General features: G+C 46.7%; 1 protein-coding gene across 6 annotated transcripts in view; it reads right to left on the reverse strand.

The window, feature by feature from the left end:
- Ablim1 (actin binding LIM protein 1) overlaps positions 1–23304 on the reverse strand; it is a 289746-nt gene that overhangs the window by 100468 nt on the left and 165974 nt on the right. For all 6 annotated transcript variants that reach the window (XM_026781437.1, XM_026781439.1, XM_013348149.2 and 3 more), the window contains exons 3-4: positions 17326–17509; positions 14657–14766 (exon numbers count right to left, since the gene is read on the reverse strand). In XM_026781437.1, coding sequence (XP_026637238.1) covers positions 14657–14766; positions 17326–17509 — 294 coding nt within the window. The remainder of the gene's footprint in view (positions 1–14656; positions 14767–17325; positions 17510–23304) is intronic.

Here is a 23304-nt window from a genome sequence, read left to right on the forward strand (position 1 = left end):
ACTTACACACACACACACACTTACACACACATACACATGCATATACACACATCCACACTTACACACACACACACTTATACACACACACTTATACACACACACTTATACACACACACTTACACACACATATGTGCACGTACTCACCCACACACACTCTATAGCCCTCCTATATACTGAGAGGTTTCAAGTTCACAGAAAAATTGAGAGTAGAATGACTGCCCACTCTGACCTGCTTAGCCTGCACCACTCCCAGCGCCAACCACCAGAGTGGTACCCGTTCTTGCTGACAAACGCTGATGGATACATCCTTACCACCAGCATCCACAGGTTTAAAATGGCATCGCGGATTACAGTATCACACTGAACAGTAGAGTAACTTCAACACTCCAAGGACACCTGAGCCCTGCTTACTCATCCTCTTTCTCTCAAAGCCTCTAAACCTCTGAACCTTTCCTACTGCTATCTTGTGAACTGAAATTCCCCTTTGTTTCTGATACTTCCCACTAGGTGGCAGCAACGGTATGAAGAAGGATGATGATGCTTGGATTATTATTTTTTTTTTAACAAAATAAATTTCAAAGATGGCTTTTTAGTTCTACAAATGGAGACAGCTGGACGGGGTGAAGCCATCAGACATGCCTATGTTCCTACTTCAAGAAATAGGAGGAGTAATGAGATGGGAAATCGAGGAAGGCTGGAGAGCCTGGAAATCTTGGGCTCCTGACTATCTCTGAATTCGCTCATCTAGAGCTACTGATGATAGCCACCTGCTGTGCTGAATTTCAAGGTTCTCTGCACAGCACAAGGCCTGGTACAGGAGTGATGGGATTCCCCCTGTATGCTGGGAATATGTTTTATTACAATTGGTTAATAAAGAATCCGCTTTGGGCCTATTGCAGGGCAGAATAGAGTAAGGTGGGAATTCCAAGTGGATGGAGGAGGAAAAGAAGGTGGAGTCAGAGAGGCGCCGCGGAGCTGCCGCAGGAGACAGATGCCAGATGGATCATTACCAGTAGGACACAACCACGCGGTGATACACAGGTTAATAGAAGTGGGTTAATTTAAGATATAAGAGTTAGCCATGTTAAAAGACGCCTAAGAAAATGCTCAACATCCTTACCCATCAGAGAAATGCAAATCAAATAACTCTGAGATTCCATCTTATACCTGTAAGAATGGCCAAGATCAAAAACACTGATGACAACTTATGCGGAAGAGGATGTGGGTAAAGGGAACACCCTTGCATTGCTGGTGGGAATGCAAGCTGGTACAGCCCCTTTGGATATCAGTATGGCAATTTCTCAGAAAATTAGGTAACAACCTTCCTCAAGACCCAGCAATACCCAAAGAATGTTCAATCATATTACAAGAACATGTGCTCAACTATGTTCATAGCAGCATTGTTTGCCATAGCCAGAACCTGGAAACAACCTAAATGCCCCTCGATCAAAGAATGGATAAGGAAAATGTGGTACATTTACACAATAGAGTACTTCACAGCAGAAAAAAAATAATGACATCTTGAAATTTGCAGGCAAATGGATAGAGTTAGAAAACATCATATTGAGTGAAGTAACCTAGAAAGATAAATATCATATGTACTCACTCATAAGTGGCTTTTGGACATAAAGCAAAGAAAACCAGCCTGCAAATCACAATCCCAGAGAACCTAGACAACAAAGAGGACCCTAAAGAGAGGCATACATGGATCTAATCTACACGGAAAGTAGAAAAAGACAAGATCTCCTGAGTAAATTGGGAATGTGGGGATCATGGGAGAGGGTAAAAGGGGGAAAGAAGGGAGGGGAGCAGAGAAAAATGTAGAGCTCAATAAAATAAAAAAAAAGTTAGCCAGGAAAATGCCTAAGCTATTGGCCAAGCAGTGTTCTAATTAATAGTTTCTGTGTGATTATTTCAGGTCCGGCCAAATGAGCAGCCTCTGTCTCCACAGCTGAGCCATGCGATGACCCCTCCTTCCTTGGCTGGGGTCAGAGCTAAGACTAAACCCTGAGTTTCCTAATGTCAGCTTGCTCTTGCTCTCTTTCCCTAATGGCCACCTGTCACAGAGCCACAACTTGGGGACAACAGGGCCGTGCATACCTGCTGCCATTTAACCTTTACAATTATTTGGCCCATAATGTTTTGCAGTCTGGAAGCCTCTGGTCTAAACTGTTGAGACCACCACTCCCTGCCCAGGGTCTCCTGCAGAACAGAACAGGTCAGTGCCTGAGCCCAGCCAGTGAGCAAGAGTGAGCAGAAAGGAGAGCCAAGGGCTCAGGTCCCTTCAGCCCAAACTTTTAAGATACACACTAAACAAACCCAACAGAAACGTCTCTCAGATAGATAATATCACCCCACACCAACTGGCTGAGTATTCTGGCATATTCCAAAGCAACAATCTGTTCTCTGGACAATGACGTGGACTTGACTTGAGACAGTTATCAGGCTGTGGAAACAGAGAAGGGACAGCAAAAGCCTTGTGCTGGATCGTCCCCTTCTCCTGCTCAGCCTGGGGAGGCTCTTCCATGAAGAACAGCCAGCTTCGTGTTTTTTTCCAGTGGTTGAGGAAATTGTTTCCACAACACTGAAGCAGCTGTTGATAAATATAGAAAGCTGGTGATGGGGCCGGGATGATTGTCGGCATCAGAAATAGGTGGCTATGGAGCGGCATCAGGGAAGTAAAGTCCGCTGACAACCGGCCAAAGGAAAAACAACGACCAGACAGGGAAAGGAAACAAGACCACAGAGCCCAGACTGGGGCACTTCTACCTCAGGACCTTACTCTTGACACCAAGAGCCAGGACATAGTAGGGATCTGGCGCTCACAACAAGTGAAACCAACACCTGAGTCCACACCTGGCTCCATTTTTATATCATTTTGTCCAAAGGTCATAAAAGAGCTGGACAATGGGGATCCTGCCTGTTTGCCTTCGTTCTTTTTGGCTGAGGATCACAGACACCTGGGCCATGGAAGGGTTTAAGTTGATGAAAAAGACACATGGCTCTCGGGAGGGATGAGTAAGACGGTTGAGATCTTTCCGGAAAAGAAGACTGAGGCCATAGAGAACCACAGGAAACCAAACTGCCAAGCATCCTCCCCCTACCCCGTCCCAGACCTGCTGCTTTCTACACACCTCGGCTAACTCAGGAAGGTGGGCGCTTCCTGGCACACAGACTAGGACCCCTTCCTAGACCTTTAGATTTTTTTTTTTAATGCATTAGTGCTGAACGCGATGGTGGTAAACACGAGAGCTTGGGTGCCAAGAACACCCTTGTAGGAAGGATTGTTTCCTGGCAGTAGACTCTACGCTTATTGCCCACTTACCTCTGAATCAGAAATCTGAAAGTGAGATCCGGGAGGGAGCATGGATCGATCTGCCCCTTTCCCAAATCCATGGCTTCATACTTTGATATTAACCCATTTAAGTTTAAGGAGGATCATCTTGTGGCTAAGGACTGGGTATGTCCATTGGAGCCTAGGAAGGTCTCAGTGTGTTTGTTATTGCTCTATAGAAAGGCGACTGGTTTTTACATGTTAACTTTGTATCCACTTTGCAGACTGTAGCAATCATTCTAGGAGGTCTCTGATACACACCATCACACCATCCTTGAACACTACACCTGGTTTCTTTTCCCATTTGACTCTCTCGCCTTATTGCTCCAAGACTTCCAGCGTATAGTGAAGAGGAGCAGAAACAACCGACAGCTCTACCCTGGTCCTAATTTTAAAGAGACAACTTCATTTTTTTCCCCCTCTACTTAGGATGATGCTGACTATAGGTTTGTTTATATTGCCTTTATCATATTGAAGTATCATTCTTCCAACCGTACTCTAGCTAGGACTTTTATCAAGAGGATGTTGGATTTTTATCAAAATCCTTTTCTGCAACTATTGAGATGATCATGTGATTTTTGCCCTTAAGTTCACTTATATGATTTATTATAGCATTGAAACTTTTCATCAGCTATGTTTCAGAAAGGTCCCAGAAATATTTTTAGAATAAGAATAATAAAAACAAATATTATTTTTCATAAAAAATTATCAAATATGTTTATGGCTAGATTAAGGTTGCTATTAATAGAAAATCAAGACTTAGGAGACCCTATAAGACATCCTACTGATAGACGGTCCATAGAGGCACTTCATCCCTGACCAGCACTCAAGGGGAAAAAAACACAAATTTAAGTTTAAAGGTTTGGCTAATGCAAGGTTCTCGGTTTTTAATAAATTCTATTGTTCCAATAGATCACAGATTTCCCAATCTTCTGAAATTAAATGGTGACAGAAAAGTCAAAAGAAAGTTATTCTGAGAGAGAGAGAGAGAGTTATGCACAAGGGTCTGGTAGTATACGAACTGCCCACACGTGGATCCCTTCACGAGAACAGCTGCTGGGAGCATTAAGTGACTCCCTGCTGCAGAGGATAGCCAGCTCCCATTGGCTAAGGTGCTGAGCCTCTGAAGGGTCCTGGTGTCCGAAGTCACCCTTCTCAGGCCCGTAGTGACTAAGCACATCTTGGTTTCTAGTCTGGCCCTCAAAGATCCTGTGCTGGTAATTTGTTTTTGTTTTGCCAATGTCACACAGCTGAATCCATCTGTGAAGAAGGGACCTCAACTGAGAAACAGCTTCCATCAGATCGGCTTGTGGGTAAGTCTGTGGGACATCTTCCTGATTACTGATTGATGTGGGAGGACCCCACCTACGTGGGTGGTACCACTGGATGGGTTTGCCCATGGGCTGGGCAAGCCATGAAGAGCAGCCAGTAAGCAGTGCCCCGCCATGGTCCCTGCTTCAGTTCCTGACTCCAGGTTCCTGCCTTGAGCACCCATGCTGGCTTCCCTCAACAGTGGCTCTAACCTGTCTCCCCAAGCTGCTTAAAAGGTAACAGAAAGCAAACAACGCAGGTCCTTTCTCTTGAGAAACACAGATTAAAATAGTCTAGATTTTCCTTCTGTTCTTTAGCATCAGAGCTGACCCGGAATTTCAACATCCTTAAGGTATCTGAAAATTTTTCCTTGACCAAAGAGTCTCCACCATCATTTATCTCGTCTGTCTATCGAGTGGGTATTGCTGGATTTTGACCTTCACCTCCATCCAAGCGACGGGACATTGCCAGGTCCCAAATTAGACACCTGGGAGTTGACAAATAAGGCCTGGTCCAAGTCAATGTTTCTTATTTAAACCACTGACTCCATAGTTTCCCTTTTCTATGTCTTAGCAGGTGCCATGGGTACAGGATCAACATGAGCAGGGCATGAGAGCTGGGCATGATGGTGCTGTCTGAGCCATCAGAGAGTCCCAGAGTTCCAGGCTGGCCTGGGCTGCACAGCAAGACCCAGTCTCAGAAACAAACCATGCTGAACAAATAAGAGCACAACCCAGAATGCAAAGCTACACGTCTGTTAAGCTAACCCCATCCAGGGATTATTTTCAGGATTATATTTGTTTATGTGCATATGTGTGCGAATGTGTAAGTTTGCCTGTACCATGTGCATGCAGGTCCCCACAGGGGCCAGCCGGTGTCAGATCCCCTGAAACTGGAGTCGCAAATGGTTGTGAGTTGCCTCTAAGGGTGCTGGGGGTGGAAGTAGGGTCTCCCGCAAGTGTAGCAAGCTGGCGAGCCATCTCCCTAGTCCAGGAAATTATTTTTTAAGTGGCTCTAAACTTCTAGGCATGATGTCATTAGACAGAAAAACACCATGAGATGTGAAAGACACGTAACTGGGTGGGAGAGTCAGTTACTCCAGGTAGGTGTTGGGTGCTCCCACTCCGTGGAAAGGGGGGCTCGGTGCTATTAATGACTTAATCACAGAAGCTAAAAATGACACAGAATGATTGTGAAAGGCTTAGGTGTTGTCTGACTGTACAACCTTGAACCAGACCTTTCAGAACCACCTCCTGCTGTGGTCATCTCTACCCTCTAATGTCTTGATAGCCACGGTGAACATCACAAGCCAGAGCAGCCTCTGACTGGAGAGCGGCCTCTGACTGGAGGAGAACAGCCTCTGACTGGCTATTTTAAGTGGAGTGTTTATTGTCTTTGAAAAACAATACAGCACAGCAAGCACACTTTGGTGTCCTGTGACAGCAACACATCATCAGCCTTTATCAGGGCAGCTGGGCAGCTGTGGCAGTGGCCACTGTTAAGTCCTCAGAGTTGGAACTGGCACAGGCATGCCAGCCCATCCTTCTTCTCTGTGTGACAGATGCTTATGAACTTGGGGTTACTTTGGTCAGGGTTTTCATAAATAGGGACAAATTGTGCCTGCCAGGCTTCCAATTCAGATCCCTTAAGCCAGTGTTCACAGATATGGCTTCTCAAGGTGACTTTAGCCAGTGTTAGGTGTGGTTCTTAGTATTTATAGGATCAGGCATCCTTCTGCTCCGTTAATTTAAGGATCCACTAAGGAGCTGAGTCGGGAGTGGATCAGTAGGTAGAGCATTAGCTGTGCAAGCAAGAAGACCCGAGCTCAAGTCTTGACACCCATGCAGAAAGCAGAGTGTGTTGGCATAGAAAGGTGGATGCCCCACCTACGCCCATGCTCACTGCTCAGAAAACTAGTCTAAACATTGAGTGTCATATCCTACCCAGTAAGAGATCCTGTCTCCGAAAAAACAAGGTAGATAGTTCCCGAGGGACAGCATTGAAGGCTGATCTATGGCTCTGCAAGTCCATACACACACACATGTACTCATGTACATGAACATAAAACCTCCAACACACATATACATTTTCACACATATGAACATGATCCAACTACATGTATATATCCTCACATACATGAACATGCACACACACATACATCCTCACAAATGTGAACATAAAACCCCAACACATACCAACATGCATACACATGCATATATCACACACATATACCACAATGAATGCATGAATATACCACACACATATATATACACATGTACATATACCACACACAAATGGGCATACACCACACATACATACATACACCATATACACACATATACCACACATAAACATAAATACAAACATATACAAACATACCACATACACACTTGCATATACAACACATACATACTTGCATACACCACACACACACATAAATACAAACACATACACTACATACATACACACGCACGCACGCACATGCACCACACATACCACACATTCATTCACATACATCTAAAAAATAAAGATAAAGTGAAGGCTGGAGTTAGTTTTATAGAGAAAAGCTGTGGTTCAATTTGCAGATTACTTGCTGAGGATTTCTCTGCAGCAGACCTTGCCCAGGTCACTGCTACCTTGGGAGAAGCAGGAGCGCATCAGAGAATTAAGATGAGTCCACAGTGCACTCACATGCCCACAGTTTCTCAGTTCGGGTGAGTGAATCCTAGTGATACAACATGCTAGATATGTAGTGAAGACTTTAAGTGGCACCTAGAAGAGTCTCAGTGGAGCGTTGGTTGGATGGCTAAATGAATGGCCCCATGGACCTTTCTCTACCACGCCCACTCATTCATCCTGAACACATTTTGTCACGGGCAGCTCTTATAACCACATGACCAGGGTCTCCCCAGCCCTGATTTCCAACTCAGTATAATTGACTTTGAATTTCAACGTCCCCCTTACTGCCTTGATCTTTCTAGAACAGTATTCTCATCTACAATGCTCTGGTGACAATTCTGAGGATGGCTGGGTGCCATTCCCCTCAAGACCTCCCGAGACCTGGACCCATCCCAAGGTCCCTTTGCAGAACCCTGAACAACAAAGTCTGCTCTGCTTCAGCGAGCCCTGCTTTCTAATGAAGACTGTCTGCCCAAGCAGCTTCTCATTGGATCTTCTGGAAGACCCTGGAGGAGCTGTCTGCAGGTCTGCAGACTGAGGAACTGGAGTCTGAGACATCAAACAGCGCACATGAAGCTATGTGGGAAGGAGGAGGCAGAGCCAGTATTCAAACCCAGGCACCAGGAATGGAGGCATTCAACTCTTCACCACCACACCGGGTGTGTGTGTGTGTGTGTGTGATGTGTGAGAGCGTATGAACGTGTGTGCATGTATGAGTGAGTACATGTACATGTGTGTGCATGTGTTCATGTATGTGTGAGTGTGTGCATGTGGGTGTATAAGTACATGTGAGCATGTGTGTATGTGTGTGTATTTGTGCATGTGGGTTTGTGTGCATGCATGAGCATGTGCATGAGTACATGTGTGATATATGTGGGGGGGGGCTCAGGTACCCACGTACACAGTGGAAGCTGGAGGAGGACCCCATGCCCTGCTCTATCAGCCTTGACTTTATTCCCTGGAGGCAGGGTCTCTCCTGGAACCTGAGCCTAAGCTGCTGGCCAGCAAGTCCAGGCATCCTGTCTCAGCTCCTCTCCTGGCAGTGGTGCTACAGACAGGTGTGTGTGACCATGCCCAGGTTTCTTTTTATTTATTTATTTATTTATTTATTTATTTATTTATTTATTTATTTATTTATTTATTTATTTATTTATTTATGTATACAATATTCTGTCTGTGTGTATGTCTGCAGGCCAGAAGAGGGCACCAGACCTCATTACAGATGGTTGTGAGCCACCATGTGGTTGCTGGGAATTGAACTCAGGACCTTTGGAAGAGCAAGCAATGCTCTTAACCACTGAGCCATCTCTCCAGCCCCATGCCCAGGTTTCTATGTGGGTTCTGGGGATGTGAACTCAGGCCCTCCTGTCTGTGAAGTATGATATACCGAGCCATCTCCCTGAGCCACCATGCTTGTTGGTAGAAAATGTCACGTGAATGGATAACACATCTGTCATAAAAAACATGAAAAACGGCCAATCTACAAAAGTGGATACATGCCACAAAAACTCAGAAGTCACTGCCTGCACAGGAACCTGTTATTGGGACTGTAAGTGATAGCTGGCCAGGATTCTGAAGCGGTTACTCATGGAATCCTGGGAAGAAGGCCTACTGTCCGTGCATCCAGGAGAGGGGTAGCAGGGTGGACGGGTGGAGGCTGCCGGTGAGCGGGAGTTCTGCCCAGGTAAGAGTTCGCCATCCCTTCTGTCACTAGGTGCTGCAGAAGACAAGTCCTCCCAATCTGCACATGCGTGCAGAGGGAACATAAATAGAACTGAAATTTATCTCGCAACTATGAAAAGATGCTGCACCCACGAGAAAAGTCAAGGAACTGAGAATGTCTCCCTCCTCTGGCAAGCAGAGTACCACTCTATCTGAACGGATTTCAATCCTGTCCAATCAGAGCCTGCTGTGCTACCTGGGGGAGTTCCAACTGCAAGCGGAATAACGATGCTATAGAGAGAGGGAAACGGACAGACAGGCTTGGATGCATTTGCGTGGGCGCTTCTCATGCCAATCCACCAAACCCACGCACAATCAGACTCCAGTCAGACAGCCTTTGAGGTGGGGGGCTGAGTGCAGACAGCAGCCCACTCCCGCTTGGGTACACGAGATAGACCAGAGCTGGGAGGAAACGGGCGTCTGGCCCCCTCTAGCTCTTTAAGCGTTGAGAATCTAGTCCCTTAGCTGTTTGTTGGTGAACTCAGGAGGACAGAGTGGCATGGGGCTTTGAGGACAGGACTATTCTGTCCATCAACGTTTTTAAAAAGCACGAACCCGCTAGCGCAAGAGTTCAATTATAATGCCCCACACCCTGTAGGGACCTTTTATTATCGCCTCTATTTGAGTCCATGTAGAGTGCTTGGAGCTAATTTGGGGCAACGGAGTAGCATTCCTGGCATACCGTAAGCACTACATGAATACCTAGAAAATAAATCAGAGCTCAGGGTAAGAATACGAAAAGAAGCACCAAAGTGGGGGCTGGGGTTGTAGTTCAGTCGGTAAAGTGCTCCCTTTGCGAGCATCAAGGCCTGAGTTCAACTCCCCAGAATCCATGTAAAATAGGCTGGGTGTGGTGGTATGGGCTTATAATCCCAGCGAGAGATTCTGATTCAAAAAACAAGTTAGGCACCTAAGGAACGACAGTTGAGGTTGTCCTCGGGCCTCTAGGTGTACACGCACACACATGCACTCACACACGCATGTACTCACACACGTGTGTACACATACACGCATGTACTCACACATGTGTGCACACGCACACACATGTACTCACACACGTGCACACATACACACATGCAATCACACACGTGTGCAAGTACACACATGTACTCGCACACGTGTGTGCACGTACGCACATGTGCCCACACACATGTACGCACGTACACACATACGCACACACATGCACTCACACACGTGTGCACATGCACACACATGTGCACACATATGTACTCACGCACATGTGCACATACACACATGTACTCACACACATGTACACACGCACACATGTACTCATACACATGTGCACACGTACACACATGTACTTACAGACGCATGTGCACACGTGCACAGACCCAGAGAAGCACAGAGGTCAGAATGGCACAGACGGGACAGACACAGGGCAGTCGGGCAGAAATTCTGCCTCTCATTCAGTAGAACAGGGGACAGATTATTTCAGATAATTTTATTGCCTCTGAGGCTTCCTTTTCCCCCTGCTTGCCTCTGCCAGGCTCCTGTGGTCTTTGCTTCCCACTCAGGGATGAGGAGACACCAGCTGCAGGATACACAGTGCAGCTGAGACAGCTCAGAGGCTCCAGCCTGAAGGCCAGAGGGGCCATGGCTCGCTGGTGGAGCTCAGAGGCTGTGAACACTAACAAGGGGACTTTCACACCAAAAGAGAGTCAGGCTCTGCTTCTCAGGAAGCCCTCTTGCCAAGTATAAAAAGTCTTTTTTTTTCTTTTTAAAGAAATGGCTGTCATAGCAGAATAGTTTCGAAGTTGAGGCAATTCTTGGAGAACTACAAATAGCAACCAAATGTTGTCTGATTATGTGCCAGCGACATTCAGAAAGTTGCTGAAAATTCCCAGTACTCTAAAATCTGTGGGCCTGCTTAGACTGGGGACTTTGCGTGTGTATAACCAGACATGACCTTTCCTTCATAGATTTCCCTCACGGCCTAGCCATACCTTTTGGTCTAAAGAGATAAGAACATCTTAAAAACAAGAATGTTTCGTTGCACTGAGGTGGGATTTCACTCAGTGGAAGCAGAGGATAAAATCTGACCCAACGATTTGTACATAAGCGATTATGGTTAAAGCTAGTAAAACTACCTGGCTGGAGTGAGAAGGAAATTCGGAACACGCAACAAACCCACTTAGGAGTTTATGGGAGAGGGGGGAGGTGCACAGGCCCGGTGAGGTCAGTGTGCAGAGAAAGAGAGAGCTTGAAGGTGGTGCGTCCGGTTTTTAAAGGCTGCCTAGCGCATGCGCACAGGGGGATGACGTGGCTGCGTCATACACAGATGATGGAGCTCACGCATGTGCACAAGGGCTCCTGCAGCTGCGTCATATGTAGATGATGCAACCATGCTACATGTGGGTTCTGTAGGGGCCTTTAAGATTCCTTGGGCCATTAGGCACTTCTGCCTGAGGGCTTGTCTGCACATGCGTGGCCTTGGAACCCAGAAATGCCAGCCATGTTGTGTTGCTGAATCATTACAGCTGGTACTAAAACACAATGTTTTTAGCTGGTTACTGTGGGGCCCAGAACAGCTTGTCCACACGGCTGCCATGACACTTAATAAAACTCAGCTGAAAAGTAGGCCTGGTTTTTCTCAGTTTACTGGCAGGCAGCACTGGGTTCCAGGAAAAGCCATAAGCTGACACCACCTAGGGAGGGCCAGCATTGAAGGGGAACATCCCAACAGATGGCCAGACAGACTTGTCGACCACTGTCTATGCAGTCAGGCAGATGTAAGGTCCATGCTCTAGCTTGAATAATGGCTCTTTGCTTTTACATACAGGATTCAGTCTCCATGGTGGTCTGTGGAGGTCCCTGTGATCTGGGCATAAGTTACATTTTGATACTTAATTTTAATTTTTAGGGTATATCATAAATACCTAGCTGTGAGCCCTGTGAGATACAACAACACTAGCATAGTAAGACATGCCCATGAGGCAATAGCGGCATGGCTGTGGTAGGAGTAACCAGTTGTACTTTGGGATTGGTTTCAAGGCCCATGCCACAGGAGGCAACACATGCCTGGTGTAGAATATTCCTTTGTACTGTGTGATTGTATGAAGCTGACTGGCCGGTAGCTGAACAGGCTAAAGTTAGGCAGGAGAACCAAACTGAAAATGCTGGGAGGAAGAAGGGCAGAGTCTGGAGTCATGAGCAGACAGACACAGAGAGAAGCAAGATGGACATGCCATACTGAGAACAGGTACTGAGCCACGTAGCAAAGCCATAGATACGACATACAGATTAATTTAAATGTAAGAGTTAGCTAGTAACAAGCCTGAGCAATTGGCCAAGCATTTGTAATTAATATTAAGCCTCAGTGCGTTTATTTGGGAGCTGCTGTGGGACAGAAACTTCCACCAACAGCCTGGTACTATAAATCTGGCCAAGAAATCATGGCTGGGAGCTCATAGGCTTCATGGGAAAATTTACTGATACTATCCTGGTAAATGGACACAGTACCACATTGACTTTACATTTGTATCTCTACAGCCATAGACAAGTGCAGTGCTTGGACCTTATCAGAGAAGTTTCTCTGTGCAGCACATATCAGTTAAAGCAGAAGCTCACACACTGGTCCAAAGCCATGGACTAAATGTCTGTGGGGTCATCATTGGATATCTACATCACACTCCTTCCCGAGAAGGGCGATGATACGGGTAGAAGCAGTAAGTTAGGAGGGGAGGATGTGGGGGCAGTTACAGAAAGGCGTGGAGAGGTGGATTTTTTTTTTTTTTCGAGACAGGGTTTCTCTGTGGCTTTGGAGCCTATCCTGGAACTAGCTCTGTAGACCAGGCTGGTCTCGAACTCACAGACATCTGCCTGCCTCTGCCTCCTGAGTGCTGGGATTAAAGGCATGCACCACCATTGCCCGGCGAGAGGTGGATCTTAAGGGAATAATAAAAATACTGTATTTTCCTAAAAGGAAGAAAAGTAATCTGCCCAATGTGGTAGGTGCATGCCTGTAATCCCAGTATTTGGAAGATGGAGGCAAGAAATCAGGAATTCAAGAGCACCCTTGGTTACACAGGGAGTTCAAGACCAGCCTGGGCTTACTTGAGACCCTGTCTCAAGCATATATATAATTTTGGTAGAGCCATGACCACATGATGGAGCATGTTCCCAAATTGCATGGCTTGAGGTGAGTGGAAGCCATTTTAGAAGAATCTGCTTCTGTTTCCTTAAACTAAACAATTGAGAGTACTTGATAAAGCAAACGAGAAAACAAACATCCAGGGGGCAGAAGACTGGCACCTGTCCTCACCTGTGGGTAACCTTGAGCATGACCATGAGCCTCAATTTCCTGCCTAGGTTGACCTACAGGACCTCCCCAGTGCCTCATGGGGGCACAGCCTCTCCCACATCATCAGAGGAAGTCCTCTAAAGTTTTTACTAACGTTTTTTCTAATTAAGCCCTTCTAGAGGATGGGGTGAACAGTGGCTCAACAGTGGCCAACCATTTTTCTTGAGCAGAGTAGTAAGAGCCCTGAGAGACCTGAAGCTGCACACACCATAGCTCTAAGCAGGTCTTAGAACTATCTACTGGGTTCCTTACCAGGCTGCTGCCCCCTCGTGGTAGGTCATAGGAACACACCTGTTTAGTCTTTGTGTACATACAGTATTTTCTTCTTTCCTCCCAATGCTCAAAATCCGGCCCCTATGCAAGTGGTCAGAACATTCTTATTTGTAGTAAAGAGAAAGATTTCCACAGTAATGGAAAGATTTGGGCTCGCTGCTATAAACTGTGTAGGAGCCGTCCAGAATAGAAGATGGTGACCTTACTTTAGGTACCAGGACTCAGAGAGCTAGAGAAAGGGGAGAGGGGGTATTCATTCCAAGTCTCCCCTGGGCTGTCAGAAATCCATAGACAAGAAGACACACACTGGGGTCATTTCCTGATGCCCCAGGAAAGAGCTGAAACGACTTCCCAGTTCAGTCCCCAGGGCCAGAATATATTGACGATAATAGTTACTAATTGATCCGCCCAACATTGTGCCCAGTGTATTCAGAGTCTACTATGAGGGTGTTCTCCCTGGATTCCCATAGATGAAATCTCCTCATAGAGAATTTCAGATCCCCTGATAAATGTATACTTACGTAGGTGTCACCTTCTACACAGGCCTTCTCTGATTGCCCCACATGAAAAAAACCTTATCTTATACATCGGCTTTCTTCACATATTAGGTATTTTCTATGGGAATTTGTCTACATGATTTTACTAGGAAGCAAACCTCCTGAGGGTGAGATAATTCATTTGGTCCAAGGTTACATCTTCAGCATGAAGGATGACACACATTTTGGGTAGTCAGTAAAAATCAAATAAATGTAAAGTTTCATAACTATTTCCCCTGGCTGGCTGTCAAAATGGACAGCCTGACATCTAATTCCATCTGAGTCTTTTTGATACAATGACAACGCTGCTCTCTTCCTGGGTTTCAGTAAACACTGTGTGATGTTTTTTCCATAAGGGGAAAAATGCCCTAGATAGGACTACACTTGGTGCTAGCGAATAGGACTTTTCCAAAGAAAGGCATCCTCCCAAGCTGCCTTTGAACACAAAGGTGTTTCTGGTAGTGGTCGCGGTACACTTACTGCTGGAGCAGGTGGCTTCGTTAGGGCTGGACGACATCGGCTGGGCACAGAGCTGACAAAGGCAGTCTCTCCCATTGAATGTGACTCGGTCTCCGGGTGGGAACGGGCGCCTGGAGACAGAAAGACATTTGCCCTCAAAGTCATTCCAGCGATTTCATCCCCTTTCTTACTCCCTGCCCGCTCCCTCTCTGGTACAAATTGATTTCTTGGAGGCGCACCAGCTTGAATGTTTGAAATGTAGCCATGCCTAAGCCCGCCAGCTGGTCACAGGCCAAACAAATACACGTGCTTCATTATGAGGTGAAGAGGCTCCCTGACTGGAAAGTAGCGTGATTTAGTTCCACTCTACAGTGTGTGTGTGTGTGTGGGGGGGGGTGTTGGCACAAATCACCTCAGGGCCTACAGAGTAGTGACTTCCATGAGGAGATTCTTCGTTAAATGCCACGATTCCCACTGAAGTTCGGGGCACATCCCTAAGAGAAATGTTTACAGGAAAAGCAGGAACCTTTTTGTCCCCTGTGGGTTTTGGTAGCTAAACTGAGTTAGACTTTGTTCAGTGGGGACCCCAGTCTCTCATAGGCTATAGGTGATAGACCAGGCCACTATAAACGTGTTTGAGGATCAGCAGCCTGGAGAGATTGCTCAGTGGTTAAGAGCACTTGGCCTTGCAGAGGACCCGGGTTCCTGGTATCCACACGGCCGCTCAGAGCTATCTACAACTCCAGTTTCAGGGGATCCACTGCTCTTTTCTGACCTCCATAGGCACCAGGCATGCACACAGTAGGCCTACATTCAGGTAAAGCATCCATACACATAAAAGAAAGCAAATTTAAAACTCAGCGGCAGCCTCCTTTCAAACAGACACGTTCCTTCCCCGCTAGGCTCATCAGTAAGAGCACACAGCACACCTCCTGCAGGAACGCTGGGTCTCTGTGCAGTGAGTCAGTTCACCAATCACTCTTCATCAATGTGAGCTTTCTATTGTGGGAGTTGGTCAATCAGGAAATATGGAACTCAGCAGACCAGACAACACAAATGAGCCAGGAGCTGCCAGTCTGGTGCAAAACCAAGCCTTCTGACCCTCATGCACGTTCCCAGCCCCTTAACTCATATCTCCAAGGCCTAACACTGATAATTAAGCGTAATAAACACTCACGGGTACATCTGGACCTAATACCACTGATATGATTGGTAAAGTCATCAAGGGTGTGGGGGGATATTATAGTCTCAGGCCTTCGAATGTTGAAAGTCCTCAGGAGATCAGTGGCCCCCTCTCTGAAGTGGTACTGTCTGTTTGCAGAGGCCACGGCAGGGTCAGCCTTCGTCAACCCGACTTAGAACTGTGTTAATAATTAAAACTATCCTCTGGTGTTGCGAGTGACCTCTTACTGCTCTTCACTGACTAACCCTGAACCAGCATCTAGTCCACTCAGTGCGGAGAGCAAGGGCCCGTAAACACAACACAACAAACACCGGCTCTTTGGTCTCCACTCAGGGACAGGACCTGGATGAGGCAAGCAAGATTCTTGGGGCAAGAACAGGGGCTCACTGTCCACAGCTGAGCCAGCTCTTGTAAGGTCCTGACAACAAGCATGCCTTTGCGTGCAGTACCCTGGAGTCTGGCTGACCTGGCCTGTCTGGACCCCATTTCCATCCAGTGATCCTCCATGGTACCAGAGGGTCAAAGTCATCTTCTTTTTATAATGTGTGACTCCCGAAACACAACAACAGCACACTGTCTCCCATGCCAGCTTCCTTCCCTCAGACTGATCTTTTTCATACGTGTCATCATGTGTTCTACAGATGCCCAGCAATCAGCAGCCGGCACAGCTTTCCCTAAAACATCCACCAGGAGAGGCTCTTTAGGTTTCGTAGACCATTGGTCTCTGTCACAATTCTTCAATCCTGCTGTTGTACCTGACAGAAGTTCTAGCCCCTATGTGAACAAGTAGCCAATAAAACTGTCTTTAAAAGAAAGACCTATAGCCAGGCACAGGGTGCATGCCCTCAACCCCAGCATTTGAGAGGCAAAGGTTGGCAGATCTTGTTGAGTTCGAGGCCAGCCTGGTTTACATGGTGAGTTCCAGGACAGTCGGAGCTATATAGTGAGACGCTGTCTCAAAAAAAACAAAACAAAGAACACCCTCCCCCCCCCACAAAAAAATAACCTAAAAAATAATGATTTGACCCACGAGTCATTGCCAAATTACAGTAAAGATAGCATTTCGTCTTCAGAGAGAGGCAGCCCTGCTACATTGAATGCCTGGGCTAGCCTCCCCCTCCCCGCTCTGAGTGCCGGAACTACGGGTACACACCTCCACACCCAGCTAGAAGAGGCCTTCTGAAGCAGGCCCACCTAGTCGCTGGCATTCCCCGGTGAGCATTTTCCTTCCAAGCAACTATCCCTGTCCCTTCCCCACTGTGGTCCAGGTCCTTTCGGGAACGGGGTCTAGCCACTAAACAGCTATCACATTGCTGTATGGAGGATACGGATAAAGTTTTCCAACTGTACTGAGAATGAGCAGACAGCAAGGAGAGACATGTGGGAAGGTGCTACTTTAAGAGCTTGCACCACTCAGGACCAGAGGCGGCTGTCAGAAGCTTCAGCGGCCGAAGCCAGCATTTTTCTGTTGGAGGGAGCCAGAGGCTGGGGAAAGATGGCCACTTACTTGCAGATGGTACAGGCAAAGCAGTTGGGATGGTAGGTCTTGCCCAGGGCAGTGACCACCTCGCCCTCCACGAACTCCCCGCAGCCGTGGCACCGTGTCCCGTACATCCTCTGGTAGTCCAGGGTGCACAGATAGTCCCCGTTCTTTATGAAGAAGCCTCCTTGGGCCAGGTCGCAGCCACACACTGTAGAGAGACAAGTTTACAACTTTGTCAGCGCCTGCCAAATTTCTGGGCAGCATTTGCCGTCTGCCAGATGCTGGTGGCTCCCTGTGCTCTCGGCAGTTTGGGGACAGGGGAGGGGACTGGCACAAAGAGCTATTTATTATCGGGCTCTGCCTTTTCTGCTGTCCCCCTCCCTAGGAGCTATGCAATATCTCATGCAAGTAAAATCTACTGGCTGCGTCTTTGTGGCCTCAGCGGTATGTCTAAGATTCAGCAGCAATTAGTCAGTCTTTGATGGAAAGATATGCTGCCTTTGGGCTCTCGCAGATGCCAGCCAAGGTGTCCCTGGCAGCGCTATTAGGAAAGGTGCCCACTGCTTGTCCACACAGCTACCTGATTTGGGCCAAGATTATTGAGTAAGAAATTCCTTCTGCAGCAACAGCAACAGCTGAAGTTTCCAAGGACTGGTTTCTCACACTCTGGAAATACTTCCCCAAAGCAGCCAGGACTAGAGCTGGCTCTTAACACGGCAAATAGGACGTACGAATCGTGTGTGTGTCATCAGGGTAGTAAAAACGGGCAGGCCAGAGAGGGACGGAGAGGGGACAAGCCCAACAGAAAACTGTTACTTGTGATCTCAGAACATGTAAAAAAGGATCTTTGGTGCGTCTGGGTTTAGGTAACCCTTTCCAGACTGTATAGATGTGGATCACAGAATGTGGTGTAGAAAGTGGGGATGCCAGGGACCTGGGACAATCTGCATGCTCAGACAAAACCCAAGCAGGTCGCAACTTGTCCACAGATAAAGCCTGGAGCAGCTCCCTGATAACGGTAATCTCCCGTCAGACGCCAGGGAAGCGACAGCTCATGCTGGGCCTCTCCAACCTTAGCCTCTGTATCCCAAGGTTAGGTGACCACCACACAAGGAAGGGCCGCCTCAGGAAAGCATCTTCTTACAAGCAGCTAGAGCAGACCCTCAGGCCAGCAGAGAGTGAGTGGGGGACACTAAGTTGCTCTCCTAGGGATCTGCAAGAACGCAGTTAGTTCTGGTGGTTCATTAATAGTCTTAAAAGGAGTGGGGTCGTATAACTGAAGGCAGGGTTGCAAGAAGAAATTAGACACAATGAAACGTTTCTGAACATGAGAGAGAGGCAGGTGGGTCTGTGAGTTCAAGGCCAGCCTGGTTTACAGAATGAGTTCCAGGACAGCTAGGGCTACATAGAGTCCCCAACCCTACCCCCACCTCATGTGTGTGTGTGCATGCATATACACATACACACATACATACACACACATATTTCTGAACATGTAAGGACCAAAAATTAATTCAAAATCAATTGTGCAGTGAGCCTGAGGTGCCAGTCACCCATGGTGGGTGAGAGACTTCCCTGTGACCTTGAGTCTGAACTTTGTCCTGTGCTCGCCAGCCATGCAGGACAAACATGCTGTGGGACCCCGCTCCACTCAGTTCACAGCTACCGTGTGTTAGCAATTGTAGTGTTGTTTGTTTTTGCTGTACACACAATGCTTTCTGCTCTTACAGAAACAACGGTTTAGTAACGAGAGACAAAGACTTTTTCCCAATGCATGCATGTAAGTATCGAATTAATATATCTTTGGATAAAGCCATTTTAGAGTGAGTGCTTGATTTTTTTTTTAAATTCCTGATTCAGTTGCTGACTTGATTTTCACAAAGAGCAACCATTAAATGAATTTTGGCTTGACATTAGGACAGAATTCCAGTAACTTCTGAAATGCCTTTAAATGCACTTCTGCCATTTTGTACCATGCATTTATGCAGTGGTTCATTCTCGGCACCGATGATTATAAAATCAAAATATTGATGAACTCTGAGAAACACTGAAGACGCTTGTTGTCCCACAGCTCAAATATTCAGCCAATATTTAATTCTTTATGTAAAAATAAACAAGCATACTATCTTATTAGTATATAAATTCACTTTAGACTCTAATAAGTGGTAGAATGTGTAACAATTGTTTTAAAATATATTTCTTTATTATTAATTATTAGTAAATGATTTATAAACTTATTTTAAATACTTAGCTACTCAGAGTACTATAAAAATTTCATAGGCGTTAAGTGTTTGGAGTAGAAAAAGGTTAAGAACCCTGATCTAATGAAGCAGTGTAGCACAGTGGGGTCATGACCTCAGTAACTCCCCCCACCCCTATCAGTAGAACTCGGAGGAGTCAGGGTGACACTGAAACCACAAACAGCTTTCCATGAGGACTCACTGGTCCTTGTTTAGACCAACTCCATAGCTCTGGCTTCCTTCTTAAAAACTGTAACTAAGTAACCTCAGCTGATGGACAAAGACCATTTGCTGGAAACCAGCCACCCTATAAATAATGCTGTGACCATCTTCTCAGAAAGGCTTTCTCCTCTGGGAACTGTCAACATCTCTTCCTGCATCCGAGGTCCTCACACCGAGAGCTCAAGGACTAGCCTAGTCCTGACCACAGATTCTTACGGCACAGACAATCCTTGCGGAGTGGGTAGCTGGGCGCCATCACCCAACACTCAGAAAGCTCTTCAGAGATCTTATAGCTATGCACCTTCAGGATGACAGAGCACCTTATGGCCACGAGTCTCTATCTATACTCCTTTGGATTGTTTCTTCAGGAACCTGCAAGCATGGCCCCTGATATAACACAGAGAAGAACACGAACCTGCAAGCATGGCCTCTAATATAACACAGAGAAGAACACAGTATCATTAAGTTGAATACTGCCTCATACTTGGCAAGTTCCCACCAAATTCCCTCCTGGGAGTCATCGGCAATTCTGATGACTCACTGGTCCCTTTAAGCCAATTTCCCACAGCTGTGAGAAGTGGCAAACGATGGCATTGTCTCTGTTCTCCTCCAGTCACCTGGGCTGGGAATAAAAGTCCCAGCTACTTCACGAGCAGACCAAGGTGACCTTCATGCTGAAAAAGACCACACAGCCCCTTTCGGAGCTAACCCTACCCCTCTAAAAGTCCTTTCTGCTTACTGCTCCCTTGGGATGCCTCTGTGTGGGCTTCTCTGTCTGGATCACGTGGCTTTGTGAAACAGACACAAGCTCTCTTTAATCAAACTGTAATATCGAGAACTCTGCAACACAGTTGAGAGACGGCAAACTGCCCTGTTAAGACTCGATCTGACTTTTCTCTGAAATTCAGAGCCATGATGGCTTACCCAACAACTCTAGCATTATTTGTCATGGTTTAGATGATGAGGCAAATGGTTTAAAGGGGCAAAAGTCTACAGCACACACACCGGGGAGTGGCAGGAAAAGTCCACGCAGCAGAACTAGAAGCTACTTAGCATCACAGTGTCACCTAAGACTAGAATGGTGGTGATGTAATTGGGGTCTTCTTTTATCTCCTCCTCAAGGACCCTAAGCACAGGGAACTCCCAGACACCATTCCCTCCCTGAGAACAGACCTCCGCCTCCTTCAACTTCGATAGTTGAGCAAAGGATTTTCAACCAGTGGTCTCTATTTAGAGCAGTGGTTATCAACCTTCCCAACACTGTGACTCTTTAATACAGTTCCTCTTGTTGTGGTGACCCCCCCAACCACAAAATTATTTTCATTGCTACTTTATAACTATAATTTTCCTCTGGTTATGAATCATAATGAAAATATCTGATATTCAGGATCTCTGATGTGTGACCCCTGCAAGCTTTTGACCATGGTTGTAACTGAGCAGGGCACAGACAGCATGTCTTCCTAAAATGCAGCCTCTGTTAGCTTCCCTGTCCCCCGGGCTCCTCTGTGGTACTTCCACCCACTAACCCTGGCTCCCTGTCAATCTCTAGCGGCATCTACGCTCTCACACCAGCATTTTCAAACAGCCAGGCTACTTCCCCAGTGAACATCTCTGGGATCCATTCCTCCCCTAACTTCTTGCCTTAGCATTGCCCTCCTGCATGGAAGCAATTTTATTAAAACAGTGCTTCTGTTGCCAGGAAAAGAATTTGCTGAAAACTGGCCACAGCCTGAATTCCCATCAGCGGAGCAAACAGACGAATTAATCATGGTTCGGTGAGTCAGAGGGCTGGCACTATAGTGGGTTAGACCAATCATCACCAGTGATTGATCACCAGGAGAGAAGCAGGAAGATCACAGAGTGAAGAACGTTAGGAACTCAATGCTGAGAGACCTCTACAGGGGCTTTTATAAACAAGAAAGGGAGAGGGGGAGGGAGAGCGGAGAGGGAGAGAGAGAGCGAGAGAGCTCACAAAAACGGGACTATTAAAGTTGACTGTCTCAGGAAGGTGAAGAAGAATTAACTTTTACACAGCTGCCAATCAGCGCATTTTTAAAAATTCCTATTAGTTGTGAAAACATACACGAACATCTGGGTCACCATCTTAGTCATTTTTAAGTCAACAATTCAGTGGCGCATGTGCATCCACATGGTGTGGTAGTGGCACATATGCATCCACATGGTGTGGTAGTGTACAGTTTAGGGGTGCATCCACATGGTGTGGTAGTGTACAGTTTAGGGGCACGTGCACATCCACACGGTGTGGTAGTGTACAGTTTAGGGGAGTGTGCGCATCCACACGGTGTGGCAGTGTATAGTTTAGGGTTTATGTGCACCCACATGGTATGTCAGCATATAGTTCCTGAGGTGTGCATACATACACATAGGAGCTACACCCATGTGGTACACATCCATATACATAGGTGCTACATCCATGTGGTGTGCATACATACACATAGGTGTTATACCTCTGTGGTGTGCATACATACACAGTGCTACACCCTTGTGGTGTACATACATACACATAGGTGCTACACACATGTGGTGCACATATATACACAGAGGCAAACACTTATACACATTAAGTAAAAATAAATAAATCCTTTAAAAAATAACTACCCAAAACTTGGTTACAAAGAAAAGGGAAGAAGTCTCATTTTCTCAGTGTCAACCTGGGACGTTAACTAGCAGCTCTTAGGGTCATCGCATTATCCAGGAACCAGGTATGTGTGTGACAAGCTCTTTATTGCTGATTAAAGGCCCCAGATTTGGATTCTGATGCCTTTTGTGTCCAGGGCAATTCAGTAGGACTCTGCTCAGCTCCCCCAGCCCCACACCCCCGCAGCCATCGCTGACAGTCTGACAGTCTGTTTGGAAGGCCACTGTGCCTTTAGTTCTCCATGCAAGCAGATTTAGCATGCTGCAGGTCCTCACTAATGAGGAGTGCAAGTCCTTGACACACTCATCCCGAGTTTGTAGGCGCCCACAGGCATTGCACTCTGACTCAGCCGTCGCTTTTTTTAAATCAGAGTATCTGAAAGTGAGTACTAAATGAATTTCAGCAGAACTTTAAAACATTTTTATTACTATATTATTAAAAAATTGTTTGTGTGTACACTATGTGTGTGTGTGCATGCGTGTGTGCACGCACATACACAGATGCTAAGTGTGTGGGTATTCGCAGAGGTTAGGAGAGAGTCTGGTCCCTCAGCTCTGGCGTTCCAGGCAATTGTGAGCCTCTTGACGGGGAATGCTGGGCACTGAACACGCGTCCTCTGGAAGGGCACAGGGGCCTTTAACTGTTGGGTCATCTCTCCACCCACATTGTTATTGTTTCGTTTACTTTGTGTGCATGTGTGTGCACACACCATAACATGTGTGCTGGTCAGCAATTTGGGAGAGCTGGCTCTCCTTCCACCAGCTGCTGAGGCTCACACTGCAGGTGCCTTTTAGCCGAGTCATCTCACTGCTGAGGCTCACACTGCAGGTGCCCTTTAGCCCTGAGAGCTGCTGAGGCTCACACTGCAGGTGCCCTTTAGCC

The sequence above is a fragment of the Microtus ochrogaster genome, chromosome 8, assembly GCF_000317375.1.
Source record: "Microtus ochrogaster isolate Prairie Vole_2 chromosome 8, MicOch1.0, whole genome shotgun sequence".
NCBI lineage: Eukaryota > Metazoa > Chordata > Mammalia > Rodentia > Cricetidae > Microtus > Microtus ochrogaster.